General features: G+C 37.1%; 1 protein-coding gene across 1 annotated transcript in view; it reads right to left on the reverse strand.

Annotated features, from left to right (window-relative positions):
• Window positions 1-17,035: 17,035 nt before the first annotated feature.
• QRFPR (pyroglutamylated RFamide peptide receptor) overlaps window positions 17,036-25,317 on the reverse strand; it is a 58,060-nt gene continuing 49,778 nt past the window's right edge. Inside the window, exons 3-6 of the mRNA XM_011948604.1 lie at window positions 25,230-25,291; window positions 21,253-21,488; window positions 18,875-18,972; window positions 17,036-18,165 (exon numbers count right to left, since the gene is read on the reverse strand). Of these exons, the coding sequence (XP_011803994.1) occupies window positions 17,765-18,165; window positions 18,875-18,972; window positions 21,253-21,488; window positions 25,230-25,291 (797 nt within the window). The 3' untranslated portion in view covers window positions 17,036-17,764. The remainder of the gene's footprint in view (window positions 18,166-18,874; window positions 18,973-21,252; window positions 21,489-25,229; window positions 25,292-25,317) is intronic.

A 25,317-nucleotide genomic window follows, 5' to 3' on the forward strand; every position in this document is an offset into this window, starting at 1 on the left:
ATTTGCTGTGTGTGGCGGTGGGTGCCTGCAATCCCAGCTACTTGGGAGGCTGAGGCAGGAGAATCATTTCGAACGGGAGGTGGAGGTTGCAGTGAGCTGAGATTGCCCCACTGCACTCCAGCCTGGGCAGCAGAGTGAGATTCATCTAAAAAAAAAAAACACAAACAAACAAACAAACAAAAAAACGGCATGGAAAGCATTTGGCTTTTCCATGGTAACTGTAGGAGAGGTCCCAGGGCTGGCTTCCTCATTCTCCAGTGTTGAACAGTGGAACATGGGATATCCATTCTCCTGGCATGGATCATGGCAGAAGTGATCTGGCCCTGGAGCCAGCAGTGAGGATTGGCTTTCAATTTCCCACCCATCAGTGTTGGATACTAACTAGCTGGAATAACTTTTTTAAAAGCCTGTTTTGCTAGAACACACTGGGCTACAGTTTATGTGTCCTGTTGAAGCAAACTGAACCCTAACTAATGCAGGATGATAGAGCAAAATTGTTTGAGGAAGAATTGTATCCCATTTTCAGAGATCGAGTACCAAATCAACAATCATGTGCTTTGAATGTCTGAGTAGACTCTTGCCTATTGCTGAGAAACGGAAGAAAATATTACTGCATTTAGTTCTATATGTCTATGTAGTAGAATGGCCATTACTCTGAATTTGCAGAGATAAATAAATAAATAAAGCATAATGAGGGAATACTATAAATAATTGTATATAGCATACAACAAGTCAGATAACTTAGATGGAATTAACAAATTCCTAGAAAGACACAAGCTACTGAAACTAGCTCAAGAAGAAATAAAAAATCTGAGTAGATATCAAAAAAGTTCCACAAAAAAGCTCAGGCCCAGATGACATCATGGGTGAATACTACTAAATAATGCAATTTATGAGGCCAGTATTACTCTGGCATCAAAGCCAGACAAAAATATCACAAAAAATGAAACTACAGACCAATATTCCTTATGAATACAGATGCAAACATCTTCAACACAATACCAGAAAACTGAATCCAGCAGCATACAAGGATTGTATAACAAGACCAAATGGGATTTATCCTAGGAATGCAAGATTCGTACAACACATGAAACTTAACCAATGTAATACATATTAATTAAATAAAGGACAAAAGCCACATGAACATCTCAATAGATGTTATAGAAATATAAGGGAATGTATCCAACCTGATAAAAGACATTTATGAAAAACCCACAGCAAATATGACACATAGTGGTAAAAGACTGAAAGCTTTCCTCCAAGGTCAGAAATAAGACAAGTTGCTCATTTTTACCACTTCTATTCAACATTGTGCTACAGGTCTAGCCAGGACAATTAGACAAGAAAAATAAATAAAAGTCATCCAGATTGGAAAGGAGGAAGTAAAACTATCCACAGATGGCATGATATTATATATAGGAAGTTCTGAAGAATTCTTAAAAATCTACAAAAATGTAGCCCAACTTTCAGTTATTTTAGTCAAAAGAAAGTTTAGGCCGGGCGCGGTGGCTCAAGCCTGTAATCCCAGCACTTTGGGAGGCCGAGACGGGCGGATCACAAGGTCAGGAGATCGAGACCATCCTGGCTAACACGGTGAAACCCCGTCTCTACTAAAAAATACAAAAAACTAGCCGGGCAAGGTGGCGGGCGCCTGTAGTCCCAGCTACTCGGGAGGCTGAGGCAGGAGAATGGCGTAAACCCGGGAGGCGGAGCTTGCAGTGAGCGGAGATCCAGCCACTGCACTCCAGCCTGGGTGACAGAGCAAGACTCCGTCTCAAAAAAAAAAAAAAAGAAAGTTTATAATTTGCCTCTTTTATCTTTATTTAATTGTGTGTCTAATCTGTCTTTTAAAAAATTTTTGATGTTCCTGGGTAAATCTAATTCTAATTAAGAAGACATTTAAATCAAACCTGTATGAGGTATACATTTGCATAACAGCAAGATATAAATAGATACTGGCAGCAGGAGTAACGAGTGATTCCATGTTTAAAAACTTCCCACCAGCCTGGTACAAAGGGCACTCCATGGTTAGATTTACTTGTATTAATTTTTAAATGTCATTAAAGTCAAATAAAATGATATAGTGTGCTTTACTTCTTTGAGTTTTAAGTTTTAAATATTTAACCACCACCATCTTATTGAACCTTTATATTATAACCTCATTCTATACATAAAAAATGTAAGATTAAAATAGATGAAGTGACTTGCCCTAGCCAATTCAGCAAATAAGCGACAGAAGTGGGAACATGAACAGAGGATATGACCTTAGCCAGTGTTATATCCACTACTCCATGAATGACTGGCTAACTAGGGAATGGGAGGGGCACAGGAAAAGTATTCCAGGCCATTGTGAACATCCTTCCACCCAGATTAGCAAGTTCTGCCTTCTTGGAATAAGTGCCCAAATAATTATCATCCCTGGATAAAGCCTTGGTGATAACCAATGAATTAATCAGGGCTTCTTCATTCTTCAGTGTTTCCCACACACCATGTTGGACAATAGCGTTCATACTCTAACCCAGACCTTTTGTCAATCTCCTTTTCCATCTTCCCATTCTCACTACAAATGTTTCATTAATGGAGGCCTTCCATCCAAATTTTCAAGAACTTCATGATAAAGAGATATAAAATGTTAGACAAGTGGAGAACTTATTATAAAGTTCTCAAAAGCAATGATTCAAGATCACAGTTTATGTATATGTGATCCTGCACATATATATCTTGTTTTCCTACACAACATTCTTTAACAAAGCTTTTGTAAGTATTGCATGGACTTTAGAGCTGCTGTATTTCCACTGAGCTATATGACTCACATTATTTATAAATACAGAATGAGGATAAACTCAGTGACCCTTGTGGAAAAAATTAGGATACATATCAATTCAAATCAACAAATGTTGTACCACTATGGTGTACAAAGCACTGTGCTGTTTTGTATCTCTGTCTCTCATAGGCATATATGAATATACCTGTACTCTTTTTCCTCAAAGATTAGTTGTCAAGGTAAGACATAAATGCAACTCACTCAATATTGGGCATAAAATAATTAAATAGCATTTTCCTAAGCCATTGGCAAGGAAAATATTTGATGCTTTTACCAATATATTCAGTTGGCTTTTTGGGATCTCTTGGGATCTCTTGGGAATTTCAATGTTCCTGTAGTGAAACTTGATCTAGGATCAGCTTGCTTTTTCTCCCTGCTGTGCCTCACTTTGTCAGTAGAATCCTTACTGTTGTCATCAGTTGGCAGTATTTATAAGATGGCTGCATCAACACTTACCTGAGTCCAGCAGGAAGGTGAAAACTCTTCTATCCCAAAGGTGGCAAAAACATCCTGAGACTAATTTTCGTTGGCCAGATTTGGGCCATGTATTTAACCCTAGACTAATCACTATGTCTTACACTAATCATGGAAGATTCCTGGAGCTGGGAGCAGGGACACTTCTAGTCAAACACTATGGTCTAAGCTGGGGAAAGGGTGATTTTCAGAAGGAAATTTTTTACCATAAAAAGGATAGACATTATCAGTATGTTACAAAATAGCAAACCTCAATTGCCCACTACAGACCTTTAATGCCTTCCAATTATTGCTGAAAGGCATTGAAGGTCTGATATCTACAGAAAAGCATGCAGAAATAGTGCAGTCAGATAAGAGAAACGAACTGTGGCATATGCAATAGCCTTTCGGTGGTCTAGGTGGCAGTGTTAAGACAGGGCATTAAAATATAGAACTCAATATTTAGAACAAAAAAGATAAAACAAACCCCAAGACCTACTAACAAGGGCCTCAGAATCAGAATAGGAAGCTTCAGTGGACAAGACAGTGAACCAACAGCAACAAGGCACAGCACAGAATCTTGTTTCTTTACCCACAATGGATAACGTTACCGTCAACTAATGAAAATATGATGAATTTCTAAAAAACGTTGTCACATATACTCATGTATTCCTATATTTATGGTTATTCAGATTCTGGTATGCAGAGTAGGCAACATAAGGTCAGTAGCCTATCCACCACTCATATACAGACAGAAATCTGTCTGTGTATACACATGCTATAGGGGGACACAAAAACTAACAAGGTAACAACAGAAGACAGAGCAGAACTAACCAGTCAAAAGAGCCTTAGGAATTTTGTGAGAAGTCAATTCAGGCCAAGCTCTTCAGGAAGAAACGCAGGCAATGTTGTTGTGTCCTTCACATAGGAATATGACGTAGGAAACATAAAAATATGTATTTTTACTTGCTTTTCTCTCTCCAATAAATAGTAACATCTTGAAGTGATTCAGCTATATATTTTTACCCTACCCCTCTTTTGACATAGTCATGTATTTATGAAAGATGCACTGAGGACAAGGATGTTATCTATAGCCATGGAAACACAAAGCTTTAATCAGTTCTTGAGCAATCTTAGGATCTAACATTTCTCCTCCTGTATTTTGAAAGCCCCAGTGAGTTTACATTCTCAGAGGACCTTATTAACAGCAAGGCCCGAAGTCCCAAGAGTGAAAAACATCTTCCTCTCCGCTGTCAGGGGTGATGAGGGTAAGATGGTGTCTAGAGGCCCAGCCACACCAAATTTTCAACTGGGACAGTGATATCAGGCGCCCCTCAATCTCCTCTATTTGCAAAAGTCTGCCCTACCAATGTGTTCTGTGTTACATCTCATACTTACCTCCTACTGTGTCCAGTCCTATTATCTGTGCCTTACAACATAGATTAACCCATCATACTTACTCACTCCTGTCCATATTCGTTCTTATCTTCCCGACTATCTGTCTTCTCCTGTTTTCTCATCATTTTCCCATTATTAAAAACAGAACAGCTGTCACATTTTCTGGACAGCACCTCTTATTTCAGTGTTCTTTTTGTGTTCGCCTTCTCTGCTGACTATATTTCCCAGACAAGCCCAGTTACTCTTTGGTATTGTTAGAAAATGTTATTAAGATCACATACCTTGGTTCACCACTAACTTGTGAAATCTTAATTTAATCTGGCCCAACTGTCCACTCAGAAAATCTCTCAATCATCCTTTATTGACACATTTCCCATAGTTGCCTGTTCTGGACCATTTCTAGAACAACCTAACTTTCTGAATACTATCCTTACTCACAGTAGATGATGTTGCTTAAAACAATCTTATTTGAATTTCTATAAAATACTCCTTACTACCTCCAGAAATCTTTTTTACACTATTTTCCTTACCGGGAATGTTCTTTATTCCCCAGATCATTCCAACTCCACAACTGATCTAAATCCTTCAAATTTATCATTTCCTTATTGTCTTCTTGACTGTTCCAGGATCTTCTCTAAGTATTCATGAAAATATTTACAACTGTCTTTTACACTTATTCTTTCCTTCCTAGTGTTGTCTTTTAAAATTTTAAAAGAAGCATAATAAATATCTTCCAAGACATTTTAAGGAGGATTCCAGTGACATGAAGAGGAAACTGAAAGTTATACCAAAAAACCGAATGGTTTTGGTATAAATAATACAAAACTTTAAATGAAACTATTATAAATTGGGATGAAAAGACAGAGTGGATACAAAAACAAAAAACAAAAACAAAAACCAAATTACTGAGCAAGAATATTATATTTCAAAACTCTCCCAGAAGAGAGAAAATTAAAATTCTCCAGCGTTTTTGATTTCATATATCTATACCCATACATACAAACACAAAATAAAACAAAAAAATAATAAAGTAAAAAAGAAGCTTTCTCAGAAAAACATTTAAAAAGATAAAAAAAATTAATGAAAAACTAAGTAAAATGGAGAAAATATCAAGCCTGTTTAATTAAAATTCCAGAAAGAAAAATAAAATAATCAGAGGGAAAAAATATCTGAATAAATGGTAAAAATTTTCCAAAACTAAAAATCAGAAATCTCAGACTACGAGTTCTTACAGAGTACCAAAGGGGCCAAAAGACCAACAACACCTAAACACGTTAGTAAGATTTTATAGTATCTGAAGATTCAATACAATTTCTTTCAAAAAGCCAATGTCATTTTCCACAGAAATACAAAACACAATTCTAATTGTATGGACTCAGAAAAAAACTCAGGATATCCAAAGTAATCTTGAGCAAAAAGAACTAAGTTGCAGGCATCACACTCTTTAATTTCAAAATATATTATAAACTACCGTAATCAAAATAGCATGGTACTGGCATAAAAATAAACACATTGACCAATGTGACAGAATAGAAAGCACAGATAATTGACATATTTACTGTCAACTGATTTCCAACAAATGTGCCAAGAGCACGTAATAAGAAAAAGACAATCTCTTGAATAAATGGTGTTGGGAAAACTGAATATCCATATGCAGAAGAATGAAATTGGTCCCTTATCTCACACCATATACATAAATCAACTCAAAGTGGATAAAAGACTTCAGTGTAAGATACGAAACTGTAAAGCTACTAGAAGAAAACAGGGGAAAAGCTCCATGGTATGTCTGGGCAATATTTCTTTTTTCTTCTTCTTTTTTTTCTTTTTTCTTTTTTTTTTTTCTGAGACGGAGTCTCGCTCTGTCGCCCAGGCTGGAGTGCAGTCGCCGGATCTCAGCTCACTGCAAGCTCCACCTCCCGAGTTCATGCCCTTCCCCTGCCTTAGCCTCCCGAGTAGCTGGGACTACAGGGGCCCGCCACCTCGCCCAGCTATTTTTTTGTATTTTTTAGTAGAGACGGGGTTTCACTGTGTTAGCCAGGATGGTCTTGATCTCCTGACCTCGTGATCCGCCCGCCTTGGCCTCCCAAAGTGCTGGGATTACAGGCTTGAGCCACCGCGCCCGGCCTCTTTTTTTTTTTTTTTTTTCCTGGGCTTAGCTCAGCTGAAGAGGCAATGATTCCTTGGATAGAACTCTAAAAGCACAGGCAGCAAAAGCAAATATCGACAAATGGGATTGCATCAAGCTAAGACGCTTCTGCAGAGTAAAGGAAACAATTAACAGTGAAGAGACAACCCACAGATCGGGAGAATACATTTATAAACCATACATTTGATAAGAGGCTGGTAGAAAATATATATTGGATACAACTCAATAGTAAGAAAACAAACCACTTGATTAAAAATGGTCAAAGAATTTGAACAGACATTTTTCAAAAGATAGGATACATATGGTCAGCAGATATACTAAAAAATTCTCAACATCTTTAATCATCAGGGAAATGCAAATTAAAACTACAGTGAGAATGTCAGAATGACTATTATCAAAAGATAAAAGTATTGGTGAGGATGTGGAGAAAAGGGAACCCTTATACACTGTTGGTGGGAATGTAAATTAGTACAGCCATTTTGGAAAATAGTATGGCGGTTCCTAAGAAAGTTAAAAGAACTACCATATAATCCAGCAATCTTACTATTGGGAATGGAATATGTCCAGTATGTTGATGAGACATCTGCACTTCCAAATTCATTTCAGCGTTATATTCACAATAGTTAAGATACGGAAGCAACCTAAGTGTCTATCAACAGAGAAATGGATAAAATAAAAATAGTGTGTATATATATGTGCAATGGAATACTATACAACCTTTTAAAAGGACATTTTGTCGTTCACAACAACATAGATGGGACTGGAGAACATTGTGCTAAGTGAAATAAGCCAGGCACAGAAAGATAAATGCTGCATGATTTTACTTATATGTGGAATCTAAAAAGTTGATGTCATAGAAACAGAGAGTGAAAGGGGGTTACCAAAGGCTGGTGAAGAGGGAGAGTGATGAGGAAATGAAAATGTTAATCAAAGGGTAGAAAATCTCAGTTACACAAAAGGAATAAGTTTTTATGATTTATTGCACTGCATGGTGACAATAGTTAATAATAATGTACTGAATACAGTAATCCCCCCTTATCTGTTATTTTGCCTTCCAGTTTCAGTTACTGTAGTCTGAAAACATTAAAGAAAACAACCAGATGAAAAGAATTCATAAGTTTGAAATTGTTCTATTTAAATGTATGCATACATTTATTTATAATTGTTTTGTTTTATTAATAGTTTTTAATCTCTTGCTCTGCCTAATTTATAAATTAAGCTTCATCATAGGTACATATATATATATATATATGTAAGAAAAAGCATGATATATATAGTTTGGTACTATCTATGGTTTTAGGAATCCACTGGGAGCTTTGGAATGTATCCCCCATGGATAAGGGAGGACTACAGTATTTCAAATTTGCTTTAAAAATAGATTTTTAACATTCTTACCACCAAAAATAAATTGGTGAGGTGATGGATATGTTAATCAGCTTTATTTAATCTTTCTACAAAGTATACATCTTACCCCATAAATATACACAATTATTATTTATCAATTAAAAATAAATAAATGAGAAAAAAATGTAGAATCTAAGACAAACAGCAAGTTTTAAAAGATATCAAAGAGAAAGAAGATATCTCAGACTGACATCAGAGCTCTAAATAGACATGTTGGTATCAAAAAGACAAAACATCACAGATTTAGATGTATTGAAGGAAATAAACTTAAAACTTATACTTTTTTTTTTTTTTTTTTTTGAGACAGAGTCTCGCTCTGTCACCCAGGCTGAAAACTTATACTTTTATATGCAACTAAACCACCATGGAAATGTGAGGGCATAACTAACTATAATTAACATATGATCAGGCACACATGCACTGGATATTTTCTGTTTGTCCACCCATTCTGCACTACTGTGCTCTATGTCTGAATCAAGGAGCACCTTTGTCTTTTGCTTGTGTTTGAGGAATGAAGACTGAGAGCAGATCAGAGGGAGGAAGGAGTTAGGTCAGCATATTTATGTTTATGACACTCTCCATGAGGGGCAGGAAAGGCTGGTGGCATTCTTCTACCCAGGACAATAGTGCTTACAGGCAGTTCTTTCTATACAACTCTCTCTCTCTCTGTCTCTCTCTTTTTTTTCTCTTCCTCCTCCTCCTTTTCTTTCTTTTCCATCTTCTTCTTGCCTCCCCTTCAGGCCCGGGGGTGGAAAGGGTGCTTTGTTGTTATTAGCAGCTAGGTACACTAATCCTTTTGTTTTTCTGTATCCTGCTCAAGCCCTTGTAAGGAGTCCCTTAATTTATCTCTCTTCAAATTACTCAGTTTTAATGTGTTGTCTGTTTCTGGACAGCACCGTGAATGATAAACATAGCCTCAAGAGGTTTGTCATGTAAGCATACATTAGAAAACACTTTTGAAGAAAGTTTTGTGAAGGCTTCCATTAAACATATGGGCCATAAGGATGAGTAAATAATCTATTTTTAATTTCAACAATCTATTTTCAATTTCCAAAAGCTTTATTAATCCAATTCTTCCTTTTTGTAGCATGCTTTATTTATGGTTTTATAAAGAGAATATCTTATTAAATCTCTGTAAGAATACCAAACAATTCCTTTCTAATTTTTTGTCACCTTGAATTATTTGATTATTCTAGTTAGTTTTCTGTCTCTTTATCTTAGTTTTTTTCTTTCATTTTTCAGGGTTTTCTAAAATATAAATGATCCTTTCAGAGTGCAGAAATGTGAAGCTGACCAAAAACTCTGTACATAGGGTGGCGAGTGGCTGGCTTTGATTTAGGGTTATTGTGAATCTGATCATCACACTTGGGCACTCCAGTGTTCCAGAACACCGAGGTGTCTGCCAATATCCCCCCAGACTCGTTTAATTTCCTTCAAGAATAAATGTATGTGTATGTTTGGGGTGGGAATGTTAAGCTGTGAGGAATAAACACCTTCCGGGTAGCCATTGTATTTATGGCAGATGATGGAATAGACCATGATGTCTAACTCTTCCGGAGACGTATCATTAATTAATTCTTCCACTACTGTGGTCTGCTCTGGGCAGAACCTGTGACTTTCTCTATTTTTCTTCATGATTTCAATGCTATAATCAACATCTAGGTTTTATCAGGCTATTTATTGAAAATTCGTATTCACTGTGGCTATCCTCTCTTTTTCATCATGTTTGTGGGTCTGTACATTTGCTATTCCTTTAATATCATTTTGATAGGATCTCAGTAGGGAGGAGAAATAAATATGTTTACATAGTCTGCTATTTTAAGTAAGAAATCATTCCTTAATTATTTTTGAAGTCACTCAGGCTGTTGGAGTTTAGAGAACATCTGTTACACTTGAAATGCCTCCTCCTTACAGACAAGAGATATAACTGGGTGCTTCTCAGATGTTACTTTTCCTTGAAACTCCTTCATTTAAAAAATCACCTTTGCCAGTTCATTAACTATTAATTTTAAAAATAGTTTATTTTTATGTAAGTTTTCTTAATGGTTTTATAAACATGGCAGCAGCCAAGGATTCTGGTGTAGTGACAGAAGCCACAGGACTCCGAACACGGGAATTTATTTGCTTCTGTCCTCTGGTAATTCTGATGATTCAAATAGGGTCATTTTTTGTCATCTTATTTCATTTCTTTTAATTTTTTTCTTTTTTAGATACATCATAATCTCAGTTCTAGAAAACAAAAATTTCTGTGACCAAAGGCAGAAAGGGGCCTGAGATTTAAGCCACTGAGGCCATGTCGGTTTTTAAAGCTATGAATTACCTGTTTTTTATAACTTTTGCCAGTTAACCCTTTTAAATCTGTTCTAGTTCAGAGTAGAAAGAATTTTCTTGATCTGGAGTTGGAAAGAGGCTGTCTAGGTCTGACACACAGCAGGAGCTCCAAAAATATCTGTTGAATGAGTCAATGAGAACAACATACTATCAGTTTACACTTTTTAATGGATGGGTATGGTGTTTGTTTTTTAACATGTAAAGGACCCCTGTACTCTCCATAAAACCGACAAATATGGCATTTGAAAAGTAGGTGAACTGCTTTTTTACTCTATTAATAGCAATAACTTTTTAAACATTGTATTTAAAGAGCATGCTAATCTTACAGATAATTGAATTAAATGGCTTCAGGTTAAACTTTAGGGCAGTAAAGCAGAAAATCATCATAAGCCTACTTTGGCAAGCTGAGAATGTAAAAATAACTCTTTATGGAGTGATAAATAAAGGAATTTTATTTTTATAGACTATATGGGCGTGGAGTAGACCAGGTTAAGCATTAGGGGTAACTTTCTGAATGTGTAGTTTTCACCTTTTATTAGCAAGACTTCACCTGCCACACGTGGCAATAAACATTCCTTGAAAATATAGATCATATGAGAATGTAATATCATTTATTTGGTTACTCCTCTACTGGCAGTCACTCAGAATTTTTCCTATTGTTGAATTATTGTTTCTATTATGAAAAACAGAACACATAGTTTTCAGCAATTTATTCAACACATTTAGAGGACTTTTGATAATGCATTCTTTGAAAACTTCCCCATTGTTAAAAGATAAGAAAGAACAATTCATAATGATAAAATGGCCAATCATAAAGGAAGATCTGAGAATCCTATGTGTACATGTACCTGATAACATAGCCTTAACACTCCAGCAAAAGCTGGCATCTTTAAAAGGAGAAATAAGCCAATATAAGGCATAGTGGAAGACTCTAATACACCTCTCTCAGTAACTGACAATCCAGGCAAACATGGGACCACAGGTGCAGGAGTGCTGAGTGATGTGGAGCTATGTGCCACCTGTCTGTGCAGTTTATCTGTGCCCTCCTGATCTGTGTGATTCTGGACGTACTATTTCCACTTTATTATGAATTAATTATTTCTGAGACTGCCCATGCTTAACACTTGTTGGGTATGACAGTACCCAACACATGGTAAGAAATTTTGGCCACATAGTCACTGAATAGTAACTCAGTTGGTCTCTACAGGGGCCAGTAGCATTTCATGCACTACCTTTTGATGATAAATAATTTGCTGCAAATAGCATGCACTTGCTTCAGAAATACAGCAATAAGCACTATAACTTCTTAACTGGGACCCGTTAGAGGCTCCACATTGCATCTTTATCTAACACAGGTACCTTAGTACTATGGAATTTTATGGATCATATGATCCAAGCAACAGGCTTTTCTCCTACTACAGCCTAAATTATTGGATCTTCTAATTCACATGGTTCAAATGACAGTTTCTTTGGTTACTACCTAACCTGCTGCAGAGCTCTTTCTAGCGCTAGGACACACTCATATCTAGCAGCCTACCATTTCACCAAGAAAATGATCAAAACACGGCTCTCTAGAAAAGAGTATCAAATACAAAGAGGCCTCCCAAAAATTGTACTTCTTTGTTAGTGGTAGGAAATTCAGGGTACAAAAATCTGTAATTTTCTTTGAAAGACCTCTAAAAATTTCACCAATGTGGCAGCCTCTAAATCTGTAAGTTTTATCACTGTTATCTCCCACTTTCTGGGGTACATGTTTCCCAACAGCAGAGAGTCCATGTAGCAAGAGTGTGTGTGTACACGCACACACACATACATATATATACACACATATATATACACTATATATAGATATATACACACACACTCTATATATATTTCTTTTTCATAGTATGAGATACAAGTAGTATAATATCATAGAGGACCAATATGATCTTCTGTGGAATATCCAGACACTTCATGTCCCTCTGGACTATCCTGTAAAGGAACAGACAAACATAATTTTTGTTAAGACAATAGAATATACATTGTTGTTTATTCCATGTGAATGTAGAAGATTCCTGCTTATTCTCCTTCTTAACAGACATTGAAAACAAAGCATTGGCCTGATGAATAGCTACAACAGTGTACTAGATGCTGTGGTAATCTGTTCCCGTAAAGATCCACATTCAGCACAGCACAGCACTTGGGGCTACTACTTGTTTGTGGCAGTCTACATCATGTATTACAATCCATTTAGGTTTTGCAGGAATCTATCATATTAGTGAATCAAATGAAGATATGATGGGTATATATGCAGTATCATTTAAGTCTCTGAGTACAGCACCAATCTCTGTTGTTCACCCAGGGCCAAAATATTATTTTTAATTTACTCTCTTGAGTGGTGGCGGTGGGTAGGGCAATTTTAAAAGCTTCCACTAGGCTTTTCCTACTATAGATACTCTTCTTCTTCGGGTCAAGGAATCAGTATGAAGAGTTGGCATTTTTACATTGCGAAATGAAATTCCTTCATGAAATGTACTTTAAAAAATCAAACTATAACTTGTATACAATAAATTCATCATTTTAATGAATGCAGTTTAATCAATTGGACAAATGTCTAAACCCAAGTAACCATTACTAAAATTAAGAGATAATACATTTCTGTCATCCAAAAAAGTCTCTCTCTTGCATTCAATTGGCTAAACTTAACTACTAGCCCATGGCAAGCCCTCCCCGTTTTTCATTCCTGCAGCTTTGTCTTCTCTGGAATTTCATGTAAATGGAATCATAGAGCATATAGTCTTTTTTGGCTGGCTTCTTTCACTCAGCAGAATACTTTTGAAGTTGATCCTTGTTGTCCCACGTATCAACAATTAATTCTTTTTTATTGGTAAGTCATATTCAATTGGATTGCTTTTCCACAATTTGTTTATCCATTCACTAGTTGATAGACATTCGGATTGTTTCCAGTTTTTAGTGATTATGAATTAAGCTGCTATGAATATTCATATGTTTTAATTCCTCTTGAGAAAATATCCAGGAATTGATTTTTTTTTTTTTCTTTTAGACAGAGTCTCGCTCTGTCGCCAGGCTGGAGTGCAGTGGTGCAGTCTTGGCTCACTGCAACCTCCGCCTCCCAAGTTCAAGTGATTCTCCTGCCTCAATTCCAGAGTAGATGGGACTACAGGTGCCCACCACCACGCCTGGCTAATTTTTGTATTTTTAGTAGAGACGGGGTTTCACCACGTGGGCCAGGATGGTTTTGATCTCCTGATCTTGTGATCCACCCACCTCGGCCTCCCAAAGTGCTGGGATTACAGGCGTGAGCCACCATGCCCGGCCAAGAATGGAATTTCTGGGTTGTAGAACAACTGTTCAATTTATCAGCCAATTGTTTCCCAAATAACTGTGTCACTTTAAATTCCCACCAGCCATGGGAATTCCAGTTGCTCAATGTCCTTGCCAACACTTTTTAACTTCAATTATTCTAGGGAGTGTGCAGCGCCATCTTACTGTTGTTTTGTTTTGCCATTTGTAGTGACTATTGATGTTGAGCAGCTTTTCATATGCTTATTGATTTGTGTTTTTTTTTAGGAAAAATGTTTGTTGAAATAATTTGCCAAGTTTATTACTGAGTTGTGAGAATTCTTTATAAATAATGGATATGTGGTCTTTACCAGATGTGTTTTGCACATATTTTCTTATAATCTGTGGTTTGCCCTTTCATTTTTATAGCATTACCTTTCAAATAGCAGAAGCTATTCATTTTGACAAAGTTAATTTTATCAATGTCCTTTTATGCTTCCTGCTTTTAGTGTCTTATGAAATCTTTGCCTAATTTAGGTTACCAGGATTTTCTTCTATATTTTATTCTAGAGGTTTTACAGATTTAGCTCTTATGTTTAAGTATACGGTGCATTATGAGTTAATTTTTGTATGTAGTATAAGAATCAAAGTCCTATTTTTGGTCCTTGAATATCCAATTGTTCCAGAACCTTTTGTTTTAAGGTTGTCATTTCCCCCATTGAATTATGCTGCCACCTCAGCCAAAACAAGTTGATTATATATTTGTGCCTTTTCTTCTGGTATCTTTATTATTTTGCATTTAGCTAAATATCTATCCTTAGGCCAATGACACATTTTCTTGTTATTTTAATTTATTGTAAGCCTTCAAGTAACGTAGTATAGGGCCTAAAACTGGGTTTCTCTTTTTAAAATGGTCTTGGAACTAGTAATTAATCTTTAATCAAACTAGTATGTATAACACTGGTGTTCTGAACCATACCAAACTATGGCAAAAAAAAGGACGTATCCTTCATAGTATAATCAAAAGGGACATGAACTATGAATATTCCTCAGAAGGTCATATCTATTTATAGAGTGGAGAAAAGATACTGATCTCTTTTTGGCACAGTGATCCATAATGAAATAAAAGGCTTAGAGGTCTGAGCAGTGAAACGTATTTTTCACTACTTTCACAAATGTTTTACCTAAATGCTAATAGATGAAAAGCTAGTTTTCGGTACCACTCCCAACCCTACCTCCTGGATCCAACAAAACCTTTTCAATTTTCACTCCAAGCACCAGGTAAAGGAAAACCAGATGGATAAAATGAGTGTCAGGCAGTCTGTGGCAGAGACAAAAGGTGAAAAAAGCAGATGGCTGAGTAGAAGACAAAGGGAATAAAGACTCAAGGGACTGTGAAGTCAGAGAAAAGAGAACAAAAGGCAGTAGTCAGGTTCGTTTTGCAAATCCAGGGTGAACTCTCTATGGACTCACAGGCTGTGTTACATCAGTGTCCGGACTCACGTCCAGATGAGACTCACAGCTTCTTTGGCTAATAGTAGGGCATTTTCAGGAACAGATTGGACCACATTTACCTTTTCAAGCTTCATAACAGAGCAAAAGGATTATATGTTTAAACGACAAAAAAGGTATGCTATTACTGCTACTGTTTCTAAAACAGCTTTAATGCAATGTGAGCAAATTTTTTTTTTTTTAAAAAAAGGCTTTCATAAGATGTCTGGAAATTTTACAGTAAATATTTACGTTATTACCTTATATCTAAATATTTAGGAATTACAAGAAACTTCTAACCTTAATAATTACATGGTCAATAACAGTGCAGATTTATCTGTTTTTCATTAAGTCATATTTAGAGCACGTATACACCAAATGTAGAAAGAATTACATGAATACTTACCAACTGAGTAAGGATAACCAAAATCAGTGAATCCAATTCATTTTTAATGGTTTACTGTTTAATGATAATCATTGTTTTGCCATAGGGTAACTAGATATGACAGGCAGTTTATATAAATAACCCATAATTAGCCCACTTCAGTAAAAACTAAATAATCAGTCTCTCTCTTTTCTCTTTGTGAATTTTGCAGTGTCATATTGACAATTTTTCATAATACTGTACATTGTTTCATCTTAGTCTTTTTCATGCATGCTTCACTGACACATATAAAATTAAATGTCTGTATCTTGAAGATATCAACAGTTAGTTCCTTGGTTACCAAATCTTAAAGCTTTTACCCGTAAAACGTCCTATAAGCTCTTAAGTTTCTCTTCCTGTTACCTAGCTGGGAGAATAAGTGCTGGAAAACTGGAAATGGAATAAACACTTTGGCTGTGAGGTTGATGCTGGACTTTGGGAATCTTAGCTGTTGAAAGAAAATGACAGGGTGCTGTGATGGTGGCCTCTATATCCATGACATTTGGGAACCAGAGAGAAGATTGAAGAGACAAGGATTGCACTTAAGGGAGGTTGGGGTAAGGAATATGGGTGGGGAACTCTGTTGCTCTTCTTGACCCAGTTCTTGAGGGTCAGCCTTGGGCACAGTACAATTTCATGGGCTTGGAGTTGATTCACACCCTCATCTACTAACTACACAGAAAATTCCTTTTATATAAGAAATCCCATCAGTGCAAATAAGGGGCTTAAAAAGATAACCATATGAGATAGTTTTGTCTAAATATATCACAGAAATGAGGTTCCCCAAACTTTCTTCTTTTGATTAGAGAAACCAGTTACAACACAGGCATGAGGGGAAAGTTGGGCAGGGGTCGGGGAGGGTCTCAGAAAGGAAAAGAGAACACAAAGGGGAGATGTGAGACATAGGGAGCTTATGCATCAGAGCTTGAGGCTGTTTAGAGTACAAAGGGCTTGTCTGCTCATGTCTCATTTTGTTCTGGCAGCAACTCCGTGAAGTGGAGCAGGTATCATCTCCAGTTTACAGAGGAAAACATGAAGGCTTAAAAAGGCAATGTGACCTGCCAGTCATACAGCAAGGCAGCAAGGTAACTGGCAGAACCATACAAAGCTCCAGTACAGGCAACTTCCTCTAAGTCTCATTCATCCGTCACTTGGCTGCTTCTCCCTTTGCTTTAATTTTATGATTGTGGCACAGACCTCATATGCAAGAGACTGTATTACCTAATTTCAACAGTGCAATAAAAATCACATTACAGCTTTGAACTATTAACTTAATTTTCAAGGAAGAAGATATTATTTTAAGTTATTTTCTTATTCAGTCTAGCAATACATAGTCACATTACAGTGGGAGAAAACCTGTGTGGGAGAAAAACTGTTAGCTAAGAACACGATTTCTGTACAAGATTTTTAAAAATCCACTGAAATAATATTAAAAGTACGGTTCACGAATTTTTCAAAAAAATTTTTTTGAGATGGGGAGTCTCGCTTTTTTGCCCAGGTTGGAGCGCAGTGGTGCAATCTTGGCTCACTGCAAGCTCTGCCTCCCACATTCACTCCATTCTCCCACCTCAGCCTCCCCAGTAGCTGGGAATACAGGCACCCACCACCACGCCCGGCTAATTTTTTGTATTTTAGTAGAGACGAGGTTTCACCGTGTTAGCCAGGATGGTTTTGATCTCCTGACCTTGTGATCCATCAGCCTCGGCCTCCCAAAGTGTTGGGATTACAGGCGTGAGATACCACGCCTGGCCTTCCATGTCATTTTTTTAAGGCTAGTCAAGTGAAGCAGTGGAAGTGAGAAGGAGCACAGAAATCTGTTAAGTGGTTGTGATCAGTTGGTTGTAAACATCACTGCACTTGGACCAGCCTCATGTCATTTTTTAATGGAAACGTGATTTGTTTTCTTGTCATCATCTTAAGAATAAAAAAAGTATTTGACCTTTGCTCAAAATAATGTTCTCTTTGGGTTACAATCTGAAGGGCATTAATTATGAAGATATTGTTATAATTAATGCCCACTGTCTAAGGTAGAATTCTCAGCCAGTTCAGACCTAAAGAGAGCAAGATGTCGTTTGAGCTTTTTTATCTCCTTTGTCTGTTCACACAATTTGACTTCAATGTTGCCATCACTGAATGTTTCTCCTTTGGTTTCCTCCACTGGATGCTCTCTGAAGGAAAACTTTGCTTTCTTCTGCGTCATGGTAATTCCTGAATTTCCATGCCTTTGTGCTGGAGAGAAGGTTTTGTTTACTATGCAATAACAAACTGCAGACAAAACTTTTTTTTTGAAGTTTTCATTCATAAATGCATAGACAATGGGATTACAGATGGAGTTGGAAAATCCAATAATTTGCACGATAGCAAAAATCATCTTGATTGTGACATCATCATATTCCTTTTCAAAATTACCTGAAATAAAGTAATCTTTTAGAATGTATATTTATTTTAAGGAGCATAACATAAAACTTCTGTTTGTCATCTGTCAAAGATTTACACTTGTACAAGTATCTAAAGGTGTGAAAAGTTCTCAAGATCGTTTTGGGAGAGGTATCTGGTATCTGAATAAAAATAACCTTTGTGATGAGTCTTCACTTAGAGAATCTAGGCTTACAAGCATAGCCTGGTGTCCAGCAAATAGTAGGGGGCTTATAGCATTGCAGCTTGATAACTCCAAGCTTCATGTAAACTGGAAGCAGCAGTAACACTTCAAATGTTCACTTGCCTTACAGAAACAAAATCATACTGAGAACCATGATAAGTCCTGGGTTATCAGAGAGAATATACTGCAGGTCTAACTATTCAAGTCAGGGTTCTAAATGGGAAATGCTCATAGGATGTCACTCCTTTCCCAACGTTTAAATAGCTTAGGGAGAACAGAAGGAGTAACACGGGAGAGGAATCTCAAAGCTTTTGTCTTCTATAATTATTAAAGATTTAGTCATAGTCATACATAATGACCTACCACATAATGACCATGTGATCTTGAAGACATGAAAGAAACATGAAATATTAGGTATTTGATTATCCAAGTGAACAGCAGCACATTTCAAAGATTCATTGTCTATTCTCACAGGAAATGAATGAGAATGTCTATCAAATAAGAATGACAAGCACTCACTGTATTCAATCATCATATGGACAACATGGAATGGCGCCCAGCACACAGCAAAGAGAGCCACCACTGTCACCATCATAATGACAGCGCGTTTCTTCTTCCTAAACCCACAAGCAAACATTGTATTAGTTAACTTCTCTTTGGCAAATGTGCCAGCTTGATTGCAAAGCTATTAAAGTCTGAGCCTAGTTCACTCAAACATAATTTTTAAATTAAGTTTATGATAGGTTATTTATGAGCTGATTATCATCTTTTCCTGTTGATATTACCCTCATCTTAATATTTTCCATATCATAAGTGTTCTTTGAATGTCTGCTCATTATGGATCTGGCACTCTGCTAGATGCATGAAATGGATGATGTTATTAATTTTCCCAATAAGTCATTTGATAGATGCAGAAATCGAGACACACAGAAGGTTAATTAATTTGTGAAGTTGGATGACTAGTAAAGACTGTATCTTGGATGTGAATTTAGGAAGTCTAACTTCTGTTACTTCAATATAAAGCTCTCACCCACTTTATATTAAAGAGCATTCATGCCTGTGGCAGTAAAATATCAATATTTATAAAATATGGGCCAGGTGCAGTGACTCATGTCTGTAATCCCAGCTCTTTGGGTGGACAAGACAGGTGAATTGTGTGAGTCCAGGAGATCAACACCAGCCTAGGCAACATGGCAAAAACCCATCTCTACCAAAAAAAAAAAAATTATGAAATATGGGAAGCTCCAGGGATACCATTAAAATGAATATCTATATGATATATCTTGTTTTTTGTTTTTGTTTTTGTTTTTGTTTTTTGAGACAGGTTCTTACTCTTTTGCCCAGGCTGTAAAGGAGTGGTGCAATCATGGCTCACTGAAACCTCAGCCTGGGCTCAAGTGATCCTCCCACCTCAGCCTCCCGTGTAGCTGGGACCACAGGTGCATGCCACTACACCCAGCTAATTTTTAAATTTTTTGTAGAGACAGGGTCTCACTTTGTGGCCGAGGCTGGTCTCAAACTCCTGGGCTCAAGCAATCCTCCAACCTCAGCCTCCCAAAGTGCTGGGATTCTAGGTGTGAGCCACCACACCTGGCCTGATGTATCTTAACAATATGATTAACCAGGGCTTCAAACTAATTTTCTCCATGACTTCTGTAAAGAGGATTTACATCTTCAAGAGCTCTACACATATGCATGGTGCTTTAAGTTTATAAAAACTCATAATCATTATCTCTTATTATTGTTATTATTATTTTTTTTTGAGATGGAGTCTTGCTCTGTCACCCAGACTAGAGTGCAGTGGTGTGATCTCGGCTCACTGCAACCTCCGTCTATCAGGTTCAAGCAGTTCTCCTGCCTCAGCCTCCCAAGTAGCTGGGATTACAGGCACCCATCACCACATCTGGCTAATTTTTGTATTTTTAGTAGAGATAGAGTTTCACCATGTTGGCCAGGCTGGTCTCGAACTCTTGACCTCAAGTGATCCACCCACCTTGGTCCCCCCAAATTGCTGGGATTAGGGGCATGAGCCACTGTGCCTGGTCCATTATCTCTTATTTCAACATGGCAGCTTTTTCTTTCAAGGAAGTGGGAGGAACCAACTTAACGATAGGTCCCAAGGTGCTGAACAGTCTAGGGGCCCCTGTACATTGAGAGGAAGGGTTTTTTAATTCAAACTGAGCACTAGAGCACACTTGGAGAGATGATAAAATCCCACCAAATCACCAGACTCCTCCATTTAAGGCTTTTTTGCTTTGTTTCTGATAGTCATTCAGTGTAGATTATTAAATAAATGATGTGGACTACAAGTATCATAGCAGTAAGTCATGTTTCAAAATTTCTATTAATGAGTAAATTCAGAAAGCAAAGCCCTTAGGTAAAAATAAATAAATAATAATAATTTAAAATCAATAGCATGCTTCGGTTTCCAAAGGATTTTCATACTGATCAATCTCTTGTCTTTTAACATCATCTTTGGGTGAGATTAAGTAAGGATGGACGTTAGTATGCTCCTTGTACATATGAGGGAAGCAGGGCCTTGGGAGTGAGACTGATTTATATCTTGTGGCTTGTGAGTGATAGAGAGAGTACTCATAGGACCACAGGGTTCTGACACCAGCCCACTGTCTTCCTACCACATCATATATGTTCTAAATTCCAAGTCAGTTTCTACTTACAGCTGTAACTTCCCAGCTGATTTGCAAGCTGGTAATCTTGTTGCTTCTTTCCGCCCCATGTAAAACTTCAAGAGTTTAAAGTCAGTCCATGCCTCAAATTTGAATTACAAAGGATGCTTAGACTAAATTACCTAGAGGTTCTGAGAGCCCTGGCAACCATCCCTTCCAGCACAATTAATTTAAAATGTTTTAAAGAGGCGAATATTTCATTAAACAGACCTGGCTATTTTGGACATTTCTTTTCCATGAATAGTCTGAAGCACTGAACCATCCCCAACTCTTTTCTTTATCCAAAGTTCATAACCAATTTTACTGTACAGAATAAGCATCACCATAAGAGGCAGGAGGAAGAGGATGACAAGGATGAAGGTGGTATAGATCTTCTGGTGCACAGGGCTGGTCCACTCTTCTAAGCAGCAGATGTGTTCCTTTTCATATAGGAAGTCATATTTGATCTTTATAATAAGAAAAATTCATTAAAAGAACCAATAGTCAGCATCAAAAGAAATAAATCAGCCAAGTATTATTGCAACACAACATTTTTTAAGTTCTTTCAAATTTGTCCCCAGCATGTATTTCAAATGAGATACATTTTTCGTTGTTCTTTTGTTGTGAAGCATAGTTTTTCCACTTCACTGCTTAAGTTCTTAAGAGTTTTATACCATCTTTTATATTCTAAATGGAATTCAGGTCCATAGCCTGTTTACTTTCATTTATTATCTTTGCAACTTCTATTTCCACTAGTCACAAGTTTTCAGTTGACTGAAACAGCACTACACTTGCCAAAGTATATGTCGAAAAATATTTTGCAATATTTGCAATATAAAATACATGCTAGGTAGTTTAATATTAAATTATTTTGCTTCTTCAATTGTTGAGATAGATTTTTGAAAGGCATGAGACATCTTTCAGTTGAAAGGTACTGAAAGCCGTAATTTGTTACTGCTACTTCATATATTGCAATGATCAGATTGCTTGGAAAGATATTAAAGAGGCAACTGGCAGCTTTTATTCTGAGATGAATGAGAAATTGGAATTCAAACTATTGCAAATATACAAATATTCAGATTGTACCTGCTGGTTTATTCATACTATTTCTGGTAGACTCATCTTATAAGCTCAAAAGTATTATTAATAACATTTATAAATAATAGAGAGTGCTTTAAGGGCTAGTTCAAGAACAAACTAAATATTTAAAGCATATTCAAAAGTTACTTTTTTGGGTAATAGGAATAAAAATGAGAGAATTTATCAAAACTATTGTCATTTTAGTCACTGTGGAGCTGAATACTTGGGTCTCAGATATATTTCTGCCTACAGTCCCAGCAAATTTTATCACCAGTCTTCAACGTGAATTGAATGGGGGAAAGTAACTTTTTGGTTACTCATCAAAGGTAAGAAAATTCAAGTTCTGACCTAGGTGTTACTTACAAACGCAACTAGGAATAACACTCACTGAAAAATAATCTCAAGATTCAAACTCTCTGGAAATAGGATGTTAAAACGAAATTCATTCTGACTCCATAGAAGCAAAGCCTGCAAAGGCCTGTGACTGGGGGGGGTGGGGGTGGGGCATGGACTGACACATCTAAGAGCATGCTGGACTGGGCGTGTTGGATCAGGTTCACATGGCCCTAGGGACTACGGACTTCCTGACTTCGGCAAAGTCCTGACTATGGACTTCAGCAAAGACTTCCTGAGGGCATGCTCAGATGGTTTTATGGAAAATTTCAGATCTTCTATTTCTAAACACACACTTCTCTAAAATTCCACTGCCTGATATCGTCCCCAAGTTTGAAGTGTCACGCTGGGTCTACATTCCCATTTCCTCCTTCATAAGCACCCTTCTCCCAACTTAACCGAAGTCACATCTCTCACCCAAACTGAATCTTACCATGGGGCACCAAAACAAGAGATAATTCAAAGACTGATGTCAGTGAAGCCACATTGATCAAGGCATCACAAACGCATGGCAGGGCTTTGTGCTATTCTCTCTCTTAAATATATTTCTATTCAGGGTAAAGCCTGGCAGAGAAAAAAAGGTATTTGACAGGTGTTGAGAAGTTGTGAATTCACATTTTTCATACAGTAAGGAGGCAGGAGCAATGACAACCTTAACCATCTCATTGCTTCTATCACGTGAAAATTGACAAATACATCACTCATGAGAGACAGCTCAGTACAAGTGAAGCAGAGAGCGAGTGAGAAATGCTGAAGGCAGGGAGATTTGTATCAGCCCTGTCATAAGTTCAGAGTCCCTGCAAGCTCAGGACGATATTAGGCAGTAGAATTTTCGAGAAGTGTATGTTTGGGAATAGAAAATCTGAAATTGAAGAGTGAAGACCTGAAATTTTCCATAAAACCATCTGAGCATATGCCCTCAGGAAGTCTTTGCTTGTCCTAAAGGAATTTAGGAGTGAGATGGTGGCCACGGGATGCATATTAATACATTTGGTTAATCAGATATTTTCCTGACAAGGAGTAATTTTGACTGGACTGATCTGTTTGACAGTGAGGACTGGCTTTGACAATGACATGACACGCATTTTCTCCAAACACAATTAATTATATATTTAAAAAATACTTAGAGTATTTTTAAAGATATAAAAATAATTTTTCTATATTAAATAAAATAAAATGCTTTTATTTTATTTAAAAATGGATACACCTGTTTGTTTTCTATGGGCTAGAAATGGACCACACGATTTAGAACTGAGTCATTATGAAAGGGCTCCACCAGTCTGGGCTTCCCGCTGGAGATAAGGGCAGCGTCCACAGACAAGAGCTGGGATGATCCCTTGCCAGCTGGCTAGAGGTCTCAGTGCGGTTATCTTTGAGAAGTCCTGAAGCAAGTAATCAGTCACAGGCAATACCATCACACCTAGAGGGCACCGATTCCGGTGACATCTGCCCCCTTCCTCTCCCTGTTTTCCTCATCAGCTTCTGACAAGAGAGAGGCAGCCAATGGTATGGGGGGGGTGGGGAGAGAAGTGGGGCAGGGGAGAGAAAAAGAAATACAAGGAGAGGAAACAGAGAAGAAGCTGACCATAACTCCTTCACATTTCTAGGCCTGAAAACTATTCACACTGAGGGAAGGGAAAAATTGCAAATTGATTAAATAGGAGTATGGATTTATGTGATTATATTCCTGGCCAGGACAGTTTAATAACAAAACTCACACTATTCTTGTGAGTGAAAGTGACCAGAGAAATTTTATTATCTGACTGGAAGAGTTGCTCAAGATATTTTCATCCATATTTCACCAAGAGGACTAAAAAAGTCCTTAGATGCATTTTTACAGCTAGCAAGGGAAAAAATAAAATTATTTTCTGCTCTCAACTGTGGAGTCCAGATCGTTCAATAAATTAGTTACATGAAAGAAAAAATCAGGCTACTTTTTGAATGTTCTCTTATCTTAGGCTCATTTGTTATCCTTGAGGATGACATGACATGGACCGTAAAGTTTCACATTTGCCTATCTCTATTTTAAAAGGTACAAAGGGATAAATCATTTAAAACTTATCTTAGAGGGTATGTGAGCAACCCCCTAGTGTCTTTGAAAACTGCTACCTGGGTAGATCACCTATGCAAGACATGTTAAAGTTCACCCTAACAGACAGGCTGGGCTGTCTGAAACCAACTCAGCGCTCTCCTTCCTGTGAATCCCAATGCATGGCTGGGCCTGTCTGACAAAGGTGTGAGGAAAGGAGAGAGGCTGAATAAGATGATCTCCTGACATGTTTCCAGTTAGAATTTCACTGTGTCAATGAATAGGTGGCAGGTAAGAAAAGACTTATGAGAGTTAACTAAGTAGATAATTTATTACAAGTTTTTTACGTGACTTAAAAATAAAAGCAAAACTTACAGCAATCATTCAACTCTTAAAATGTAACAAAACATTTGGGGACACTGGGAAAAGCATGCTCAGTTTGCAGGAAAATGTAGAAACTGACCTGTGTATTTTTTGAAAATTGTATTTTAAGCATTAGAGTCCTAACAATATATCAGGAAGAGCTAGGTAAAACAGAGAAAATGAACCTTAAAAAATAATTTTATTCCACTTGAAAGACCTCCAGTGAAATAGCTGAGGTCATACAAATTTGCTGTATTGCTCATGCAGGAAGGAAAATAATTACAATTAAGAGGGGTGAGAAAATAGTTCAACAATATGATGATCCATCTCAGCTGCAGTCTACCTCAAGTTGTTGCACGTGCCACATGGGTGATCCTACGATGACTGCCACCAGCCAGACCACACCTGTAAAAGTGTTAAAGTCATCAGAG

The sequence above is a fragment of the Colobus angolensis genome, unplaced genomic scaffold (genome assembly GCF_000951035.1).
Source record: "Colobus angolensis palliatus isolate OR3802 unplaced genomic scaffold, Cang.pa_1.0 Scaffold280, whole genome shotgun sequence".
NCBI classification, from domain to species: domain Eukaryota; kingdom Metazoa; phylum Chordata; class Mammalia; order Primates; family Cercopithecidae; genus Colobus; species Colobus angolensis.